The sequence below is a fragment of the Crocodylus porosus genome, unplaced genomic scaffold (assembly GCF_001723895.1).
Source record: "Crocodylus porosus isolate Cpor-Errol unplaced genomic scaffold, CroPor_comp1, whole genome shotgun sequence".
NCBI classification, from domain to species: domain Eukaryota; kingdom Metazoa; phylum Chordata; order Crocodylia; family Crocodylidae; genus Crocodylus; species Crocodylus porosus.
Genome location: NW_017728886.1, coordinates 99667360 through 99686553, shown reverse-complemented (window position 1 = coordinate 99686553; position 19194 = coordinate 99667360). Strand labels below are relative to the sequence as shown.

Here is a 19194-nt window from a genome sequence, read left to right as displayed (position 1 = left end):
CCTCAGATTTTTTTCCCCTTCTACCGCCCTTTCTGTAAAGTTCAATGTTTATTGATTTAAAAAATAAATAAATAAATTGATGAATATTAAATCTGGGGGAGTAAGTGCCCCCATGCCCCTCCACTATATCACCAATGGTTGTCTAGTTTTGGCACTTTTGTAAAAGCAATTTATAAGGTCACCTTCCTTAAGTAAATTCAGGGTTTTCACAACTTTTATGCTGCATTAAAATGCCAAGAAATGAAATGGGTGATTTGGGTTCTTGTTTAGACGGCTCAACCTGAAGAGAGGGGGTAATAATTTCTGTGAAGATATTTATAGATTCATAGATTGAAGAGTTGGAAGGGACCACAAAGGATCATCATGTCTGACCCCCTACCCCTGGCAGGAAAGAGGACTGAGGTGAGATGACCCCAGCCAGGTGTCTATCAAGCCTACTCTTGAAGGCCTCCAAGTTAAGTGATAGTACCACCTCTCTTGGAAGCCCAAATTCTGGCCACCCCTACTGTAAAAAATTTCTTCCTAGTGTCTAACCTGAATTTACTCTCCACTAGTTTGCACCCCTTATTCCTAGTTATTTCTAGGGGTGCTCTGGTAAATAGTGCATCTCCAGTTCCCTGTTGCACTCCCTTGATAAACTTATAGGTGGCTATGTTATAGCCCAAGAGATTTAGAGCAGGTAGGCTAGTGGAGTCTTGCATTTTAATAGCTTCTTCCCTACTCATTTGCATATTTAAAATTTCTTGCAAAGTGTCACTGTTAACAGAACTTTTAAACCTTGTCTGACAGTATAAACAGACAAGACAGTTACACCAAGTTAAAAGTGAAGGTACTTGTCATGTATTAAGCTGATCTGCTGTAACTGTATGTCTTTTCTTTCCTGTGGCAAGTGGAAGCTAAAGCAAAAAATACTTTAGCAGTTGTTTCATCCGGGGTAAACCACCTTCTACGTTCTGCAGGATAGATCAGGCACAGGGAACAGTTATTGTTGATTGACTAACTTGTAGCAAGTCTTGCCTTTCTTTACACTTGTTGTAAATTGTTTCATCTCACTAAGAGTCACTTCCCTAGCTGTTTACCACTACTCAGAGTAGTACTAGACAACCCAAAAGAAATAACAAGAGGCAATGGGCCAGAGTGGAAGATCACAAGGGCATTTATATACATACTTCTTTGTCCTGTGAGGCTCCGGAGATCCGCTACTTTAGATCCACACACGAGCTTAGGTGAACTGTGCTGAGCTGTGTGCAGCTGTATAAGTGGCAAAATGCGTGTCAGCACATGGACAATGGCAGCAGTGTGCTTTTGAACTAAAGCATCTCTGATGTGTTTTAGTTCAAAAGTCATTGTCTCGGCATTGACGTGCATCTTTATCACTTATACACAAGTGCAAGTGTTGCAGCGCCGGGTGCTTTTGTGTGTAAAAATGTCCTTAAATACTGCCTGTGCTGAGCAAGTTAAGTATCTGCAGGACTGGAGCATTTTAAGAAGGAAATCGAAGGCCTTGTCTGCCTCCATATCAAAATATCTTGTGACTGGGAGCAGCTACCACTGCCCAGCTGTTAGAGCATGTGTATCTGTGTGTTTCTAAGTGTTCCATGAATATTGGTGCCAAGCAGATGTTCTCATACACTGGTAGCTTCTTGGTGGTGGGTGCCATCTACTAGCAAGAGTGCTGAAGTTTTGCAGCAAAACTTTGTAGTCTACACAAAGTTAAAGAAGCTAGAAAAGCCCATCTGATCAAGAGAGTTCATTAATGTATGTTTCTAATTTTTAAAATAGAGTCCTTGGGGTGTGTCCACACATGCAGGCATGTATGCAGGTAGCAGCTCAAATAAGAGCGGCACAAATCTGAGCTGAGGATTTCACCTTAGCACATGTGCCCAGACAGGCACTTTGGTGTTTGGGAAGTTGCGCCACTTGGGACAAAATAACCCTGCCCACCTTCTCCTGAAGATGCAGCCAGGGGGAGCTAGAGCCTCAGGCCAGCACCTGTGCTGGCCCCATCAGTATAGAAAAAAAACAAACCTGCCCAGATCTACATGCTCTCAGGAGCTTCTTGGGGTGGTGGGACCTGCTTGGTGAGGGCGTAGCTAAAGTGCCCCACTGCCTGAGCCTGTACTCCATCCTCATCCCACAAGCTCCTGGGGACTTCAGCTCGTGGCTCCTCTATACAGCCACCTCTACGGGCATGTATGTAGAGAGTTTCACTGACACCCCAGTTTTCTGCCCCTCTGCAGGCAGAGGGAGACCCTGGTGTACATGATGCTGAAATACACCAGGCTACAGCCCCTTCACCTCTGAAACCTCCTTGTGAGGTTCTGGATGAACTTTACCCCCACCTTTTTAATTTTTGGACACCCCATCCACAGCCCCACCAAGTCCTGGGACCTCCTGGTTAACCTCCTCCTGGCCCTGGCCAAGTGGACCCTGTATGTGACCAGGAAAGAGGCTCTGGCTGGAAAGGAGCCTGGGGACTGTGGGCTGCTTTCCTCTCACTGGTCTGCACCCACCTCCAAGTGGAGCACCACTGGACGGTGCTCCACTGGCTCACTGGAGGCCTTTGATGACCTGTGGGCGCGGCCAGGGGACTCTGAGCCCAAGGGACTCTGCTCGGTGTCCCCTGCAGGAGTACTTATTTTCCCATTTTGACCCCTTGGCCCACATGACATTCCTGTCCTGTTTTTTGACTCTTGTTGTCCCCAGAATTTTGTAGTTTAATTCATCCATTAGCCCCTGTACAGTAGGAGCTACTAGTTAGTCAGCTGGGCCTTAGGGCCCGTGGTAATTGAATGAAACAAATAAACAAGAGCTCTGAGGCCCAGCCAATTGGTATCTCGGGACACTACCCATTGTGCCAGCTGGACTGCTGAAGCAGCCCTAAAACAGTCCTGCTGAAGAAGTTCCTTGCACCCTCTACCCACTGCAGCACTCTGGCAGTGGGGGCTGCTGACTGGCACAATGTGCTGCTACCTGCGACAGCATGTGGCCCCAAGGCTGTGTACCTGCCAGACCTGGACAGGGACCATATGGCCATAGCAGAGGCATCTGTAGTTCTGGGCCAGCTGCCAGTGGCCTGTGGCTGCACAGTTGGCCTTTGTGTAGCACTACTGCCGTGTGTGCCACCACCCTCTCATTTGGACAGCTATTGCCTAGATGATGTTCTCAGTGTGGTGGCCTGCTTTGAACTGTCAAAGCATGTCCTCCTAGCCCCAAGTGGCCAAGTCAGCCACCTCCAGTTGGGTCCCAGGTGCCAGCTCTGAGGAAGCTCCTCTGCCTGGGTCCTGCCACTTGCCTCACTAGCAGGAATTCTGGTGTTCCCCATTTAAAAACTACAAAATCTCTAATAGAAAAGTCCCAAATTTACTCTTTAAAATACCCCAAAATCTATGTTCTTCCACAATTAGAACAAAAGACCACTATCATATGCATCTACATATACCTAGATAGATAAATAGAGAGAGATTGCTTGGGCAATATTTTATTGCTGTATGTACCCTGTTAAAGCAGTTTGGAAGCCTACCAGTGTCTCTATCGTCATAATTAAATAAATTCTAAATATATGTTTTGATGTTTCCTTTTAGTTTTCTTATCACCATTTTGACACCATTTCAACCTTCTGATGTCAGTTTTGACTTTACAATGCAGGGAAAACAAAGAATGAACTAGAGATCTCTAGTACCTACTATAATTTACATGCTTTCTCTCAACATGTTGTCCACACTTTTGGAGTTTCAGGAGAGACTGTATGTTCCAAAACATTAGTGATGTCCAAAGTCAGCCTTCCCTGTTCCTTGAGGCATCTTACTTCTCTTCTGCTCAGAGGTACAGAATTCCCAGGGAGGGTGATCGACATTGCATCTTGTCGCAACAGAGAGCAAAGCTTTGACTTCATGTTATGCTGGTAGGGTAAGCCCCCAAGCAAGCCATAACTCAACAAATGTTGGAGGCAAAGGATCATTTCTGAGCTTCATTTACATACCAAACCATCTAGGCCCCTAGCTACAAACAGAGCCCCAAGATGCTGAGAGAATGGGAACCTAGTAGAGAATTCTTTGCTCTGCTAAAGACCACTATTATGAAAAAAAGCTTTTGCTTTTTTTCATAAAAGTGGTCTTTAGCAGAGCTCCACTAGGTTCCCATATGGGGCTGAGTACTGCCCCAGGCGATTCCTTTTTCCCACGTTTCTATACCAGCCAAAGCCGTAGCGTAGCAGCAGTTATTCAGCAGAAAATATTTCACTTGCTGAACCAGTATATGCTTTACCCATAAGGCACATTTTTTCCAGCACAAAGGTATAGATAAATGAACAATTTAAAAAGGTTTTAAATTATAGTGCTTTACACCTGATCCACCATATCCATTTCATCTGTTCACTCCTATATTGGCTACACCACTGTAACTTTAAACTTTTTTCATTGAGGTGTAAGTTACAGCAGTTTAGTTCCACCATAGCTGTACTGGAGCAGACAGACGGAACAATTACAGGCAGTTCTCAGACATATGACATAACTGGTTCCTGAAAACCGTGTTTTAAGTCGAAACATCATAAGTCAGAAGCAGTTTTCCCATATGAACAGTATTATAAATGGGGGATTAGTTCCTTTACAACGGTTGATACAGCTGTGTCCAGCTGGTAAGTCTGTTGTAGTAGAAGGAAAGGAGAAGGGAAGAAGTGTGGGAGGGCAGATCAACGCCCTCCCATAGTGAGGGAGGGACGGGGGCAACTGCTGCTCAGCCAGGGCCGGAAGGGCGTGAGGCTGAGCTGCAGCTCACTGGAGGCATGTAGAGAGGGAGGGGTTATGGCTTCCAACATTGCATGCTGCTTGTTTGGTGGCTCATCTGGCAGTTTCTGCTGCTGCTCCTGCCACTTGTCTGGGAGAGCATGGGGGGCGGTGTGTGCCCCAGATGTACACAGGGTGGGGCAGGCGGGGCTGGGGCTGCACAGGGCTATGCTCCAGGTGGGTGGCAGTGGTGCTGGGAGAGGGGGCTGTGCCCTCCCACCACTTGCCCAGCCAGGGCAGGGCAGGCACAGGACAGAGCTGCTGCACTGCTTCCAGCCAAGCGGCACACAGTGGTGCCGCCCTGCCCACCCTGAATGAGCCATGGCTTTGTCCTGTGCCCGTTCTTCCCAGCTGGGCAAGCAGCAGCAGGGTATGGATGGGGTGTGTGCTCCCAGATCGGGGCAGGGTGGGCAGTGGAGTGGGGGCTATGGGGGGGCTGCAGCCACCCTAAAATTCACCGTAGCCCCCACTGCCTACTCAGAGCACAGCCCAGTGTAGCCCCAGTCCTGTCCACCCTGCCCCGCATAGATCATCTGACCCCAGTGGTAAGTCTCCACCCTTATTTCAAAGTGGTTTACAGTCAGTCAAGAAGCCCAAGGCTGAATCAGTTCAATCATCATAGATTAGTCTAAAGCTACATAGATTGAACTGAGAGTAAACAGACATTCACTTTTGATTCTGGAAATGCAGCCACTTGCCTGCAGTGGCCCAGGACAGAAGCTGGGGGGTGCTAGAGCATGCCTCCCTACTTGGCTGAAGCAGACAGCTTGGGCCTGCACCCCCTGAGAGAAGAGGGGCTTGCAGGGGAGGTGCAAAGCATCCTGGAGTGCTGGGGGACTGTAAGCTAACTTGAATCTGGAGGGGATCTGGGACAGAAGTTTATAAACCGATTTAACCTAAATTGGTTAAGTCTGATTGATAAGTAGTCATGAAGTCTACATCCATCCTGATTTATCTTAAGCTGGTTTTGGCCATTTTGAAAGTGGTTTATGTGCACTGAACTTCTATTGTGTTACAGATCTGAACCAGTTTCCAGTCACTTCTACTGGTTTGTGTGTAATTTCTGCCCCCAGCCTTAATCTTAAGGTTGTCCACAGCCTGAGCTGCTTCTCCACTAGAACTTGTAGGCATGGCTATCCTGTCAAACCTTTTCTAACATACACCTGGTATGAGTAAGTCTGAAAATAATGAAGGGTACACACAAGGGGACATAAGCACAGGCAGCCAAAGTTACTAAGATAAAAGTCAGTTTTATGGTTAAACAGCCAAGGCAACTAATTAATGTCATAGACCAAAAGGAAGGGTGGAGTGGGGAAGAAGGGAACCACACCAGAATGATATCCAGTGAGCGTGTCTACATGAGATGCTAACTGTACAGTAGCCTAATAACACTGCACAGTAGCGTGCCAGGCAAAAACTGTGCTAGTACGCTACTGCACAGTAGTATTAGGCTAATGTGCAGTTAATGTCACTAAAAATAAGTGTGCCAGTGCTACTGCACTATAGTGGGAATTACTGCACATTGATGTAGTACTTGGTTATCCAAGTACTAAACTTAATGCGCCGCAAGTATGGCGCATTAGTGAACACGTAGATGTGCCCAGTGTGAGGTTAAGAGGAGGGAGGGTCCGCATGCCTTAATCCTGCCCATGGACCCCATAAGTCTAAGATAAGCCATGTAACCCAGTCCACTGTCAGTGAATGTACCTTTACTACAAAAGTTTCCTCCACCCCACTTTTTTTAAACAAACAAATAAACATAGGTTAAACAAGTATAAGCTACCCACTGCGAAAATCTAAGCACAGACAAAGCACAAAACTTTCCATCATGAGGTAAAGCATGAATGAGTGTATAGCATCAACTGCACAAGTAAAACAAAATACAGCCCTTGCCTCCATTAGGATATTACAGCAAAAAAACTGCAGAAAATGCACATAGCTGTGCCTGAACTTCCTGTCAGCGGTTGGTATAAGCCCTCCATCACTTGCAGAGTTGGTGTCGCTCTGGCAGCAGAGCAAGGAGGTCCTTCCACTGCAGGGAGGTTGTAAGTAAGTGTGGATACATTCATGGTTCTGCTAGCAGAGCTTGACTGACTCAAAGCTATGTAATATAGACCAGGTCTAGGAGAGCTTGCTGATGTATAAGTCATGTCCATTCTTGGGTACACGTACACAAACACAATTAGTTTATTGGCTTTACTGCCTAAGTGATAAGAAAGTCTATTGCCATACCCTAGTACGGGGAGCAGAAATTAAAGAAAGCATCAAATTGAACTAAGTATTGCATGCGATACAGCCCAACCAATTGCCACACCCAACTCTCCCTGGACATAAAAAACTGTGTGTTCTGAGGAACAGTGAAGGCTAGATACGTGGCAACTCTTGCTTCCTCATCTACATTCACAATGACACTGTTTAAGCAAGAGGAAGCAGTATTCATGATGCAGAAAAACTGAAAAGGGGATGGGAAACTGAAATACAGGTGCAACTTTCTGAAGACTGAAACATTTAGATAAACAGAATTCTAAGGTATTACTCCAAAACAGTGGTCTCCAACCTTTTAAAGGTGAAGATCACTTTTTGAAGTAAAGGGGCAACCCAGGATCTCCCATGCCCCTCTGCCTCACCCCCTCCCCGGGCCCCTTCCCTGCCCTGCCCTGCCCCTCCACCCACCCTCTGCCATACAGGTCATTTTGTGAGGGTGGGAAAGGGTGGAGGGACGATTGAGGCCCCCCATGGTGAGGGAGGGAGTGGGGCAGGGGTGAGTGGGGCCCTGGCCTGGCTGGGTGGTGGGAGGGTTGGAGCCCAGACAGTTCACCCAGGTACATGGGGGGCTCCTGCTGCTGCACACACCCTGGCAGAGGTGCAGGGGGCATGCATCCCCCCACCCCAATCTGTGCGTGGGATGGAGGTGGCTGTGGGGCACCAGCAAGACTGGGGCGGGAGGGGGCTGTGGGTCTGAAATGTGGAGCAGGCACCAGAAGGGCTGGGGGCCAGTGGCTGCAGGTCCAGAGAGGCACTGGCAGTGCTAGCGAGGAGGAGGGCAGGGGCTTGCAAGTGAGGGGCAGAGGCAGGGCATAGACATACCATTGCCCCCCGATCACTGCTGCCCCAATTTACCACACCCCCTGCCTCCTCCCCCCCGTCCTCTGCCCACCTGGTGGTAGGACACACATGGCACTGGGATGAAAGGGCCCATCCAGGGCTGCGCGGGGGGGGGGTGGCCTCAAGCAGCAGGAGCCCCCTCTCCAGATGGCCCCAGATGAGCAGATTGTCCCGGCACCTGGCCTGGGAGCAGCCTGACACCATGTGCCCACTGCTGCTGGGCCAAGCCCTGTCTCCTGCCTGCCCAGCGGTGGGGTGTACACAGCACTGGGCCGCTCCTGGGCCAGATGCTGGGACAATCAGTTCATCCGGGGCTGCATGGGGGAGAGAGAGTTCCCACCACTGGGCTGAGCCTCATCCCCTGCCCACCCAGTGGCAGGATGCTCGCAGTGCTAAGCCCTGGATGGGCCCAGTGCTGGGACAACTGGCCTGTCCAGGGCCGCATGGGGGGCCCCAGTGACAGAAACCCCCCACAACGGCCCCAGACGAGCCAACTACCCCAGCCCCCCCACGCTGTGTACAGATAGGGGTACAGGGTGCTGCTGCAGTCTGGGCCCAGCTACACTCAGGACGGGGAGCAGCACTGGGAGGAAGGCTGGGGTACGCTGCAGCCACCCAACCTCCTCTCTCAGCACCACCACCTGCCCTGAGCACAGTATGCTCCAGTCCCCGCCAGGAAGAGCCCAGCACAGCCCCAGCCCACAGCAGCAGCCCATCCTGCCCTGTGTGCAGATCCGGGGGCACACACTCCCCATGCCCCCCTGGGGCATGCCCCCCAGTGCTCCCTGTTCTTGGTTCTCCCACCCCCTGGAGCCCCACTTACCTGACCCCTCGCTCCTGCCTCTGCCTCACTCCCTCCCCCACTGCAGGAGCCTTGATCTGGCCCCCACACGTTCCCTCCCCACCCGCTGGGTTGTGGGGACAGGGCTCAGCCCCCCCCAACCACCTCAGATTGACTCTGAGTCTCGGGGACGGACCAGTCAATCAAGCGACTGGTCAGTGACCATTGCTGTAAAATTTCTGTTCCATCATATCTCAGCAGCAGTACATTGCATTTGCTAGCATATATAAATGGACATCAAACCTGCCAGACATTCCAACAGCATTTGCATGATTCCCGATATGCACCCAAATATACAAAGTTATTAATTAAATCAGCAGCAGTACTGGTGGAAAAAGTAATGCCCATGGTTCTTTCCCTCTATAGAAGATGCTTGTGGTTATTTGCCTTCTCAACCTGTGTTCCTACACTAATCGCATCATGATTTTATTTACAGACATAAAAAGATTTAATCCTTTTGTCACTGCATGCCTCCAAACAAAACTTAGTAATGGAGCCACTAGCAGCATCTTTAAGCAGTCAAATTTTTTTATGCATACACAAGGTGATATTTTCGTATTAGATACTTTTAAACTTGTTTCATCAAATAACCTGCAGGACAGGCTTCTGCTGTGTTGAGCACAAGCTATCAACAGCTGGTTATAGCTCATCAATTCTCTGCCCACTCTCATACTTGTTAAAATTCGCTCTGGGTTGCTTTACCTAGACAAGTTGGCCATGGTTCCCAAAGTACCAGCCAGGGTTTGGAGGAACACATACTCCAGTCATTCCTTTGGTCTACTGGCAAAATCCCATTGTAGGAAAGGCAATATAAGAGCCAGCACTATGTCTGCTAGCGTCTCCACCATGCTGAGGTCTCATCAGGTAGGAGGCTGCAGTTAATCTCTACTACCTTTGCACCACTTTAGGAGGACAGAGCACAGCAAAAAATGGTCATGATGACCTCTGTGTTTTCTTTTAAATTTCTTGTGTGTCTAGTAGTCAACCACCTCTCCCTCTCCCCAGTGGCTGTGTTTCCCCTTAAAAGCCTTGCACTACATCCCTTTCCTGTCTATCTCCCTTCCAGCAAGCACTCCCTGGCACACTCAGGGCTGCAACCAGTTGAAGAGCTGTCCCCGCTCAGTTCCAGAGTCAACTTTCTTCCAATCTGCATGAATCAGCTGCTGAGCTGGAAGTACAGTCCCTTCTCTACATCATTATCTGACTGCTGGCTGGTGGAGAGCAGCTGAACATGACATGCTCATATGCTCCTCACCCAATGCAGCTATTGCTCAATGCCTCTTTACAGCCCATCTCAAGTGGGACAGGTCTACAGAAATGGCGGGGGAGGAGGGAAGAAGAGAGAGACATTTAGGAGCACTGTCCACCAGCATTGGACCTGAATATGCATAGCAGTGAAAAAAGCCGCAGGCAATTTAAGAAGTGAGCCATATACAGCACCTTACCCCAGTCTTAAAATAGTGCTGTAACAAATCCAAGAACATCCAGGACTTTGCAGATCCCACTCTGTTGCACAGTGTGACCACATGGGACTCCCGGGTGAGATTCGAGATAGAACTGGTCATCCTCTGAAAGCAGTGAATGCTACTGCTTCACTGTAGAAGAAACGAGTAGCTTTCAGCTGCAATGCCCACGAGACACAGAGGTGTACAAGCTAAGGGGCTATCCAGAGCAAAGCAGTGGTACACGAACAGAGCCAATTCACAGCAGCACCAGTGACAGGCTCCAAAACATGTACATTAGATTACTCCAATAGGAGATTCAAACGAGGTACCAGTAATTTCTGAAATCAATGTGACTTCATCTAGTGCCCCCTACCCTTTCTGTAACAAGCGCATTACCTTTTTCATAGCCAAAAACTAGCCGAAGACTATCCCATACCAGTATATACAAACACAAGAATTGCCATTTACTGGGTCAGACCAGGGGTCTATTTTGCCCAGTGTCACAGTGGCAGAGAGTGGATGCTGAAAGGGAGTGAACTGGGTAAAACCAGGGTTCTTCCCACTGTAACTCTCACTTGCTAGGCTTGAAATGCTGGAAGCTGCAAGTTCTGATTCAAAGGCTGTGTGTATCCCTAACTCCCACTCTCAATAGCTTCTAATGCCTTTTTCCGCCAATAATTTGTCCAATCCCCTCCCTTTGTTTTACGTTTGGCTAAACTGCCAGCTTCCACAACATCTGGTGGCAACGAGCTCCACACTTTCGCTACATGCTAAGTGCAAAAAGAACTTCCTTTGGTCAGTTTTAAAGTGACTGCCTACCAGCTTCATTTTGTGACACCTGGTTCTTGCAGTGACAGGGTGTACCTAGTAAGTCCCTCTTTATTTTCTCTCTGCCATTGAATATTTTGTAAAGCCTTATCAAGTCCCCACCCTGAGAAAAAGGGCCATTTTAATACTCTTTTTAATCCACACCATTTGGCAAAGCCAACAATTCGTGCAGCCACATATGCATGCTGTGGAAGTCTGCATTTGCACCTCTGTACAATCCAGATGCCGGCTTCACTTAAGCAACTAAACTTTACAAGCAAGTGCTGTTCTGACGGTCAGTAACTTTGCTGGCAGAAAGATATTGAACCCCAACCCTTCTGTGGTTAAAAGAAAAAGGGGAGGGGGGCTTCTTACCACCAAGCTTTCTTTAATAATCGAGTGTTACATGCCGATGGGAAGGGACCCGGTACAAGCCCTTACAACCCAACCGCTGAGCAACATGCAGCAACGAATTAATGCGAAGCTTTCCCAGTTACCTGGCAGCAAGCAGTAGCCCTACAGGTCCAAGTACAGAAACCTGGCAGGGTGCGCCAGAGGTGACCACTAGCTCCTTGCATTGGGGAAGGGGAAGCTCGGAGAGCCAGCTTTGGGGACACGATGTCAAAAGGGCAACATCGAGGCCGGCGAAGCGGCAGGACGTCGCTCGGTGCCGATCAGGAGGCGGGCGGGCAGCGCAGCCCCGCGGCGAAGGCACGGCCGGGCTCACCCGGCACGGCCCCGGCTGCGGGGGGCACCCGGGCAGGAGCAGAGCGGAGAGGAGCGAGCCGCCGGGTCCCCCTCTGCCCCGCGCACTCACCGATCTTGGCCAGGCTGGCCACGAGGATCCAGAGGGCGATGATGTAGGGGTCCTGCACGTGGTGCCACCGGAAAGAGACGATGTGGAAGGTGTCGGCGGCGCCGTCCCCCGAGCTCCGCTCCGCCGGCCCCATCACCCGCACCGGGCAGCTCCTCGCGCGCCCGCCCGCAGGTGCCTGAGGAGTCCCGCCGCCTGACCTCGGCCGCCTTTATGGGGCCGGCCCAGCGCGCCCAGAGGCGGGGCCTCCCTCGCCTGGCGCGGCCCGGGAGGCAGCGCTGGGGGCCGGCACAGCCTGGCCAGCCCCTGCCCCCGGCACCCGCGCCGGCCCGGGCCGCCCGCGAGGTCACGAGCTGCAGCCGGGTCAGTCAGTGCCGGGCCGAAGTCCGCCCGGGTGCGGTTCTCAGCGCCCGCAACAGGCCTCAGCCCCCCGGCAAAGGGGAAGGGGCCCCTGCGCCTCCGCGCCCCTTGCACCAGGAGCAGGATGCGGGTGGGGGGAGGTTAATTAAATGTAACCGCACAGGGTTGCCCCCACTAAGGACGGGATGGCTCCGTCCAGCAAGAAGCAGGGGGCTGCTGGGGCATGAGGGAGAAGCCCTGCCCCGGGCCCGGGCGGCTGCCGCGGTGGGCTAGGATGGCTGCAGCCAATCGGCTTCCCGTGCGCCCGGGCTCGGAGCCGAAACTGCACAGCTAGGTGTCAGCACACGGACACTGTCCTGGGCCAGGCGCCGGGCTCTTCTGCAGGAAGGAGGATGGAGCTACGTGCTGGGATATCTGCGGCACGGGAGGCGCGGGGAGCAAAGCCTCACCTACTCTTTTACACCATAACTTGTTTCTGTATTTTCCGCATCAGCCTTTATGTGTGAAGCGTTCCTGACGGAAGGCAACAGTCTGGCTAGCAGTACAGGTTTCCCTCCTTTATGCTGTACGTTAGGAGCGCTCCCTCCTTTATGCTGGAAAACTGTGCATAACTCCAAGTCGCATGAAGGGAACCTGCTTTACAATGTAACAAATAAGGATACCTTCCAAAACCTGGACTGTACTGACCCCCAGACCCATTGCTCCCACTTTTACAAAACCATTTTGGTACTCACCAACAGCAGGCAATAAGAAGCACGGGGCACTATCATAATGGGGACAGCAACTACAGAAACACATATCGCAGTCAACGAGCGAAGCGCACAGATTAACACAGGAGACTATATTTTGGTGTGTCTCTCCCACCCTGCACTGCACACAGCATCTGACTGTGTTTTCTACCACACCGATCACATGAGACTGAATTTCCCTCGCATGTAACAAATTTTTGGTATAAAAAAGATCATTGCATACAGGGGTGACATGTAGCAGGTGCATGTGGGTGCACATGCACCCCCTGAGCGTGGCGGTGCACCCCTTATGAAAAGGCGCTGTCAACAGTGTTGGCAGTGCCTGCAGGCAGTCACCACTTACCACCCCCCCTCCCTGCTGATGACACCGCTGGCGTTGTCTGTGGGTGGTCAGCAATCCCCACTGGCCACTGCCAATGCTGCCAGCAGCATCCGCAGGTGGTGCCCAACCCCTGGTTGGTGTTCACCACTCCCTTCCCCCACTCTGCTGACAGTGCCGAGGGCATCTGCAGGAGCTCCCACCTACCGCCACCATGCTCCTGCCTCTGTGCTCCTGCCGTCACTGTGCCCCCCCAGTCGCCAGGGGCACATGTCATTCATGATCATATAAGAGCAAATTCACACATACAGAATCTGCATATCAAGCCTGTATTGTGATGGACTCCTCTGGCCCCGATTCAGGGGGTGTTACTTAACCACCAAGTCCCTGCATACATGTCAACCTTTCAAACCTTCCTCAGCTGGTAATATCAGTTCTTTTTTACTAGCATTAGCAATATGAGAAAGATGACTGCCGACTGGCTGCATGCTGCTACCACTGCTGTGCATTCTGGCTCGCTCTTGCTAGTCAAGGAAGGACCAGTGAACATAATGAAGTCAGCTGAGCCACTGTGGCTGTGTCTACCCAAGTACTAAATGACTGCACAGTAAGCAGCGTTAGTGCATAGTAGTATCCCCAAATAACTCTTTGGTGATGCTGACTGCTCAGTAGCTCATTACTACTGCACAATAGCATCATATCACGCTGCATGCCATGTGACACTACTGCACAGTAGTAATGAGCTACTGAGCAGTCAGCATCTTATGCACAGCCCGTAACTGTTTCTTCTGTCTGCTCCTGTCCCATAATTTATGGGAGGCTGAACTGCTGATTTATTCTTGAAGGAAATGGGGGGGGGATCAGTAATTATTGTGGTTTAGCTTCTATGTACCCCAACACAGAGAGGGCAGATGAAATAATTACAGCAGAACTGCCAAAAGTGGCATAGTTATTTTGTCTGTCTGTACCTTAAATAATAAGACATTAAAACAGTTCCAAAAGACAGCAGCCAGACAGGTTCCTAGTGACGTTAATGCTTATGGAGACAAAAGAGCTTTAGCAACCATGAAAAACATCAGAGATGTTCCTTTAGAGTAGCCAGGCCCACGATTACCTGTCTAACAAATGATCTTAACACTTACCTGTCTTAGAGGTGAGAATTAGAATTTGTGAAGTTCTTTGAAGTGCTAGGTATAAACTGCCGTGGAATTATGTAGTGTTACTGTTATTTTTTTTCAGTTCACAAAAACTCCACAAAACAAGGTTTGCAACATTGTTAAGATGCCATCTATTGTAATGCATGACCAACGGAGAGCCCATAGGGCAAGGTGGATTTTGTCGTAGATTTCTGCTATCATTGTGACAGTTTTCTGTATACTTCCAAGCAGACTGGATATTAAAACATAAGATTTCTGCTTTCTGACATGCAGGATTCTTCATTTCATTAGCCTGCTTGCCAACAAGAACAGAGCAGGCACATAATATAGACAGGATGTGCATGCATACACCTGTTAAATCACTATTCTCCAGTATATGTGGGCACATCAGTATAAAATATACAGTTATACATTAAATACGAAACTCACATGAAGAGAATGAATGACAAAACTGCATTAAAACTCAAAAGCCAGGAAATATACCTATCCTCATGTGGCTTATGTATCCCTATGGTGTCTTTGGCCAAGTCAGAGATGGCAAAGATATAGGCCATGGTCTGGATCTGGCTCAAAACACCATAGGATCTGGTCGGTGAGTCATGGACCAACCCCACACACTGTATGCAGTTCGTGTTTTCCCCACCCCCGTGCACTGAATGCAACACACATACCAGTTAAGCCCTGTGCACTGGCTCTGGAGCAGGATTGGGCCCACAGAACAATCCTATGTTCCGAGCCAGTGGGCAGAGGCATTCTGGCATGGGCGCTGCACTGGCTCCATGTGGCATGTGCAGCATAAGCTCTGAACTGGGGCTGGACCATCAGACACACATGCTGTCTGTAGCACCCCACTGAACTGGCCTTGCATGCTGGCTTTGAGGCTGATGTAGATCAAGCCCTCACACTGGCCCCACACTAGAGACAGTGCACAGGGCTGGCCCAGTGGGGTGCTGCAAGCATGGCATACTCCATACCAGCTTCACTTGCAAGCTCTGGACTAGACCAGCCCTGTGTGCTGGTTCTGGTGCATAGGGCTAGTCCATGGGTCCAAAACAGCCCAGAGACCAGCTTCACACCCCTCATCTGACTCATGGTGCTGAATTAATTTGACACCCCTGTATTATAGAACAATAAAAATGTCAACATTATTCTGTTTGATAATACTGTATAAGTAATTTTAGGGATTTCTATACCCATAGATTTTGTTCTTATGGGGTTTTTTTTTAGAGATGAAGGACAATTTCAAATTAAAAAATAATTTGAAGGTCTCTTAAAAATATTTTGTTTTTGCAATAAGTATTAACATTATATAAAAAGGTTTATTTTAATTACCTGGATTTTACCCTTAAGCAGAAAAGGAAATTACAATTCATATACATTTTATGCTACTATTCACAGACTTTGCTTAAGAAATGTTATGATTAAACATATGTTACAATGGAATCCAAACAACAGTCATACCTTTTTATAAATTAAAAAGGAACAAAATATTAAAGAGCAGTTAAAAAGAACAGATAAGAAAAGGACAGTTGGAAACTCCAGCCACAATACAATCCTTCACCTGCAGTTATTCTTGTACTTCACACGTGGTCTTAAATTTACACTCTTAAACATTATAGAATGATTATTCAAACATATAACAAAGATATACCAAAGATTTCTAAAGAAATATAGTCCCAGAGTACATTAAGATAGTTCAGTGTTTGTATGGCATTGTATGTAGAGGATTAGAAGAATATTTTCATTAATAGAATTAAAACAACTTCTTTGTTTGAGGTACAATGTGTTGGGCAATACACCCTTGGGAGAGATGTTAGGTGAACTTTCAGAAAAGAAAAGAAAGAAAATGGGTGGTAGGGGTAGGCTGGAGTTTTTAACCACACTTCGAAACTTAAATCTTTTTTTAACAAACTGTCTTAAACATGATAGTTAGGGGACAGCCTTAGAATTAAGACCTCCTAGGCCTCTGAATGCTAAAGGCTTTGGGGCGAGAAGGGGCAGGAAACAGGTCAGTCTGAACATGCCCTGCTTAAATGCTGTTCTCCTTAGCAGTCGCTGTCTATCACTGTGAGATTCCGGAATAGATAAAACTCTGGTCTACCCCAGTATAGCACTTCTTATACTCTTTGGTTTGATACAGTGGGTAATCCTCCTGCATTCCTTTAATGAACATCAGAACTTTAGATCATGTTAGCACCTAAGCAGTGGTTCTCAATCATTTTGGACTTGAGGCACCCTTCATAGGCTTTTGTGAATTGTGGGGCACCCAATTTCAAAAACAAGTTACTATTATTACTATTACCATGCTTACCTCCTTGTAGAGGTGATAGGAAGTGCAGATGAAGGATTGCGCAGACAGGGAGGAGCCTCAGCCTGCATTTATCTACTTACCTCCTCACACCTTGCAGCATGATCTGGTGGCACCTTGGTTAAGAATCACTGATCTAAGGTCAGTGCCAGAGGAACTTGTAGAAGGATTTTTTCTGATGCAATATATCAGGGTAATTTGACAGTAAAGGGAAAAGAGAAAAGATGGAGGAGATGTGCACCATGTACCCTAAGTGCTTCAAGTTTTATGTTTAGGACAACAAAACCTATTTGCAAAGTTTCCACAAATCTAAAAGACTCCCTTTCCCTCACCTCCTGCTGTTATTTATTGTTTCTGTAGTGGTAATGCCCAGGATTCCCACTCATGGATCAAACCCCCCTTGCATGAGGTGCAGTACAAGTGCAGAACACACAGGCGGCCCCAGCCCTGAGATCATGCTAAACACCTACTCTGCCACCTCAGCCTCCCCAACTTGCCTCCTCCCCTTCCATCTCCAGTCATCTGTAGTTACTCTTCACTGTTCCTGTCCCTCCCGTGCCTCACACCGTGAGACCTGATTTTTTGCACCCTCACTTCCCTTTCACACCCTGCAAGCTCCTGTGTCTGCTCTGTTTTTCCTCCTCTACCCTTCCCTAGGAACTCCCAAATTCTAAAACTGGGCAGGATAATTCTATGCCCCCCATCCATATGCCTCTGCATGTCACCTTCATTCCAGTCCCTTACACCCCTTGTGCCTCCCTCTATCTTCCTTCCAGTCTTCTTCTTTCAACAGTTCCCTGCAGGTCCCTGTTCCTTCTATTCAACTAGCACATACATGGTTCATATTAGCAACTGCAGGAACACAGCTTGGAACAGGATTGGAAAGGCCTCTCAGGTCACGGAGTCTAGTCCCCTGCATTCACATGCAATCATTTTTCCCAAAAGTTCCATAAAAAGATCTCCTCTGATGTTTCTCACATATCACAACCATAAAAGCACCCCCTACAACACAGGTAAGGAGCAGAGGAGACAAGGACACTTTCAATGCCCTGCCACTGTGGCAGGGAATTCATTAGCCTAAAATATGTTCAGATACAAAATATACCCTGCACAACAGGGGAAGGCAAGGAACCCTGACAGTCCTTGCCAATCTGACCCCTACGTGCATGAATCACACAAACAGCTGCACTGGGGTTTGGAGCCGCAACTGGGCTCTGTGGCAGCGGCAGCTGCATGCACACCTCCAGGCAGATGGTAGGGGAGGACCTGCAATGAGGATCGGGCCCCTTGCAGCTCCCCTGAGATCTGCCCCTGGCACACCAAGTCTAGGTTTGGGTGAGGATTGGGGTGTTTTTGGTACTCCCTCCAGCCAAAAATGTTACACTGCCAACTCCTGCCCTAGACAGTACTTAGAAGCTTCTCAAGGGACTATTAGGAGCACCACAGCAACCCACCCACCCACCTACCTTTACTTATGTCAGTGCATTAGAGGAAAATGGGAGGAAGGAGGGAAAAAACCTCAAACTAATAATACATAAATGAGGAAAAATGTCTTTCTGGCCCTTAGAGGTGACTGGCAGAAGCCCTGGAACATGGTATTTCCAGACAATTTCCATGCAGGAGATCGTGTATCTTTTCAACCTTTTCATTGAGATACTGAACAGTTAAGTCTACATACAAGACATTCATATTATTATATCAAAACCACCTCTGTCCTATCTATCATACAGTATTTGCTGGGAACTCATTAAGCATCAGTCTAGAACAATGATTCTCAACCAGGATGCTGGTGCCATGAAATTTAAGGGTACCACAGGGTGCTACTCCATATTAGCACTATTAGGTGTGCAGACGCCCACACATGATTCACAAGATAAACCCAGAGATTTCAGATAGGAATCCATAGTGTCAAAAACACTCTGACCCATTCCAGTTTTTCTAAGTTCTGTGCAACAGAAGAACTGCTCTATTATTTTTCTGTAGTCAAAAATAGACTAAAAGCTAAGAATTAGCATTTGGTGAGGAATTCCTTGAGTCCAAAAAGGGCAGGAACTATTGATTTAGAAGAAATCCAGGTTCCTTGCCCATGATACCTATTTGGAAGGCTGTTCCATAACTTCACTTCTCTGGTTTTCAGAAACCTCCTTCTACTTTCCAATCTAAATTCTGACTGTTTTGTACTAATTTGATGGTAATATTGTTTTTTAACTTAAGCAACTCTTCTCCCTCTCTGATCATCACCCTACAAACATATTTGAAAAGAGCAATTATATCCCCACTCAGCTTTCATTTTGCCAAGTTCTTTTAATCTCTTCTCATGGGATAGATTCTCCATTCCCATAATCATATTAATCACCCTTCTTTATCTTTTGCAGTTTAAATTAATCTTTTTTTAACATAGGGGACAAGACCATACATGTTATTCTAAACAGAATGTTATCGATGCCAAATAAAATGCTACTAATACTTCCCTGTCTCTACTCTACTAAAAATACGTGACACTAA

The 19194-nt window shown here is 48.2% G+C and overlaps 1 protein-coding gene across 1 annotated transcript in view; it reads right to left on the bottom strand.

The window, feature by feature from the left end:
• Positions 1–11976, bottom strand: part of SLC9A3 (solute carrier family 9 member A3) — a 93249-nt gene extending 81273 nt beyond the window's left edge. Inside the window, exon 1 of the mRNA XM_019539738.1 lies at positions 11800–11976. Within this exon, the coding sequence (XP_019395283.1) occupies positions 11800–11932 (133 nt within the window). The 5' untranslated portion in view covers positions 11933–11976. The remainder of the gene's footprint in view (positions 1–11799) is intronic.
• Positions 11977–19194: the final 7218 nt, after the last annotated feature.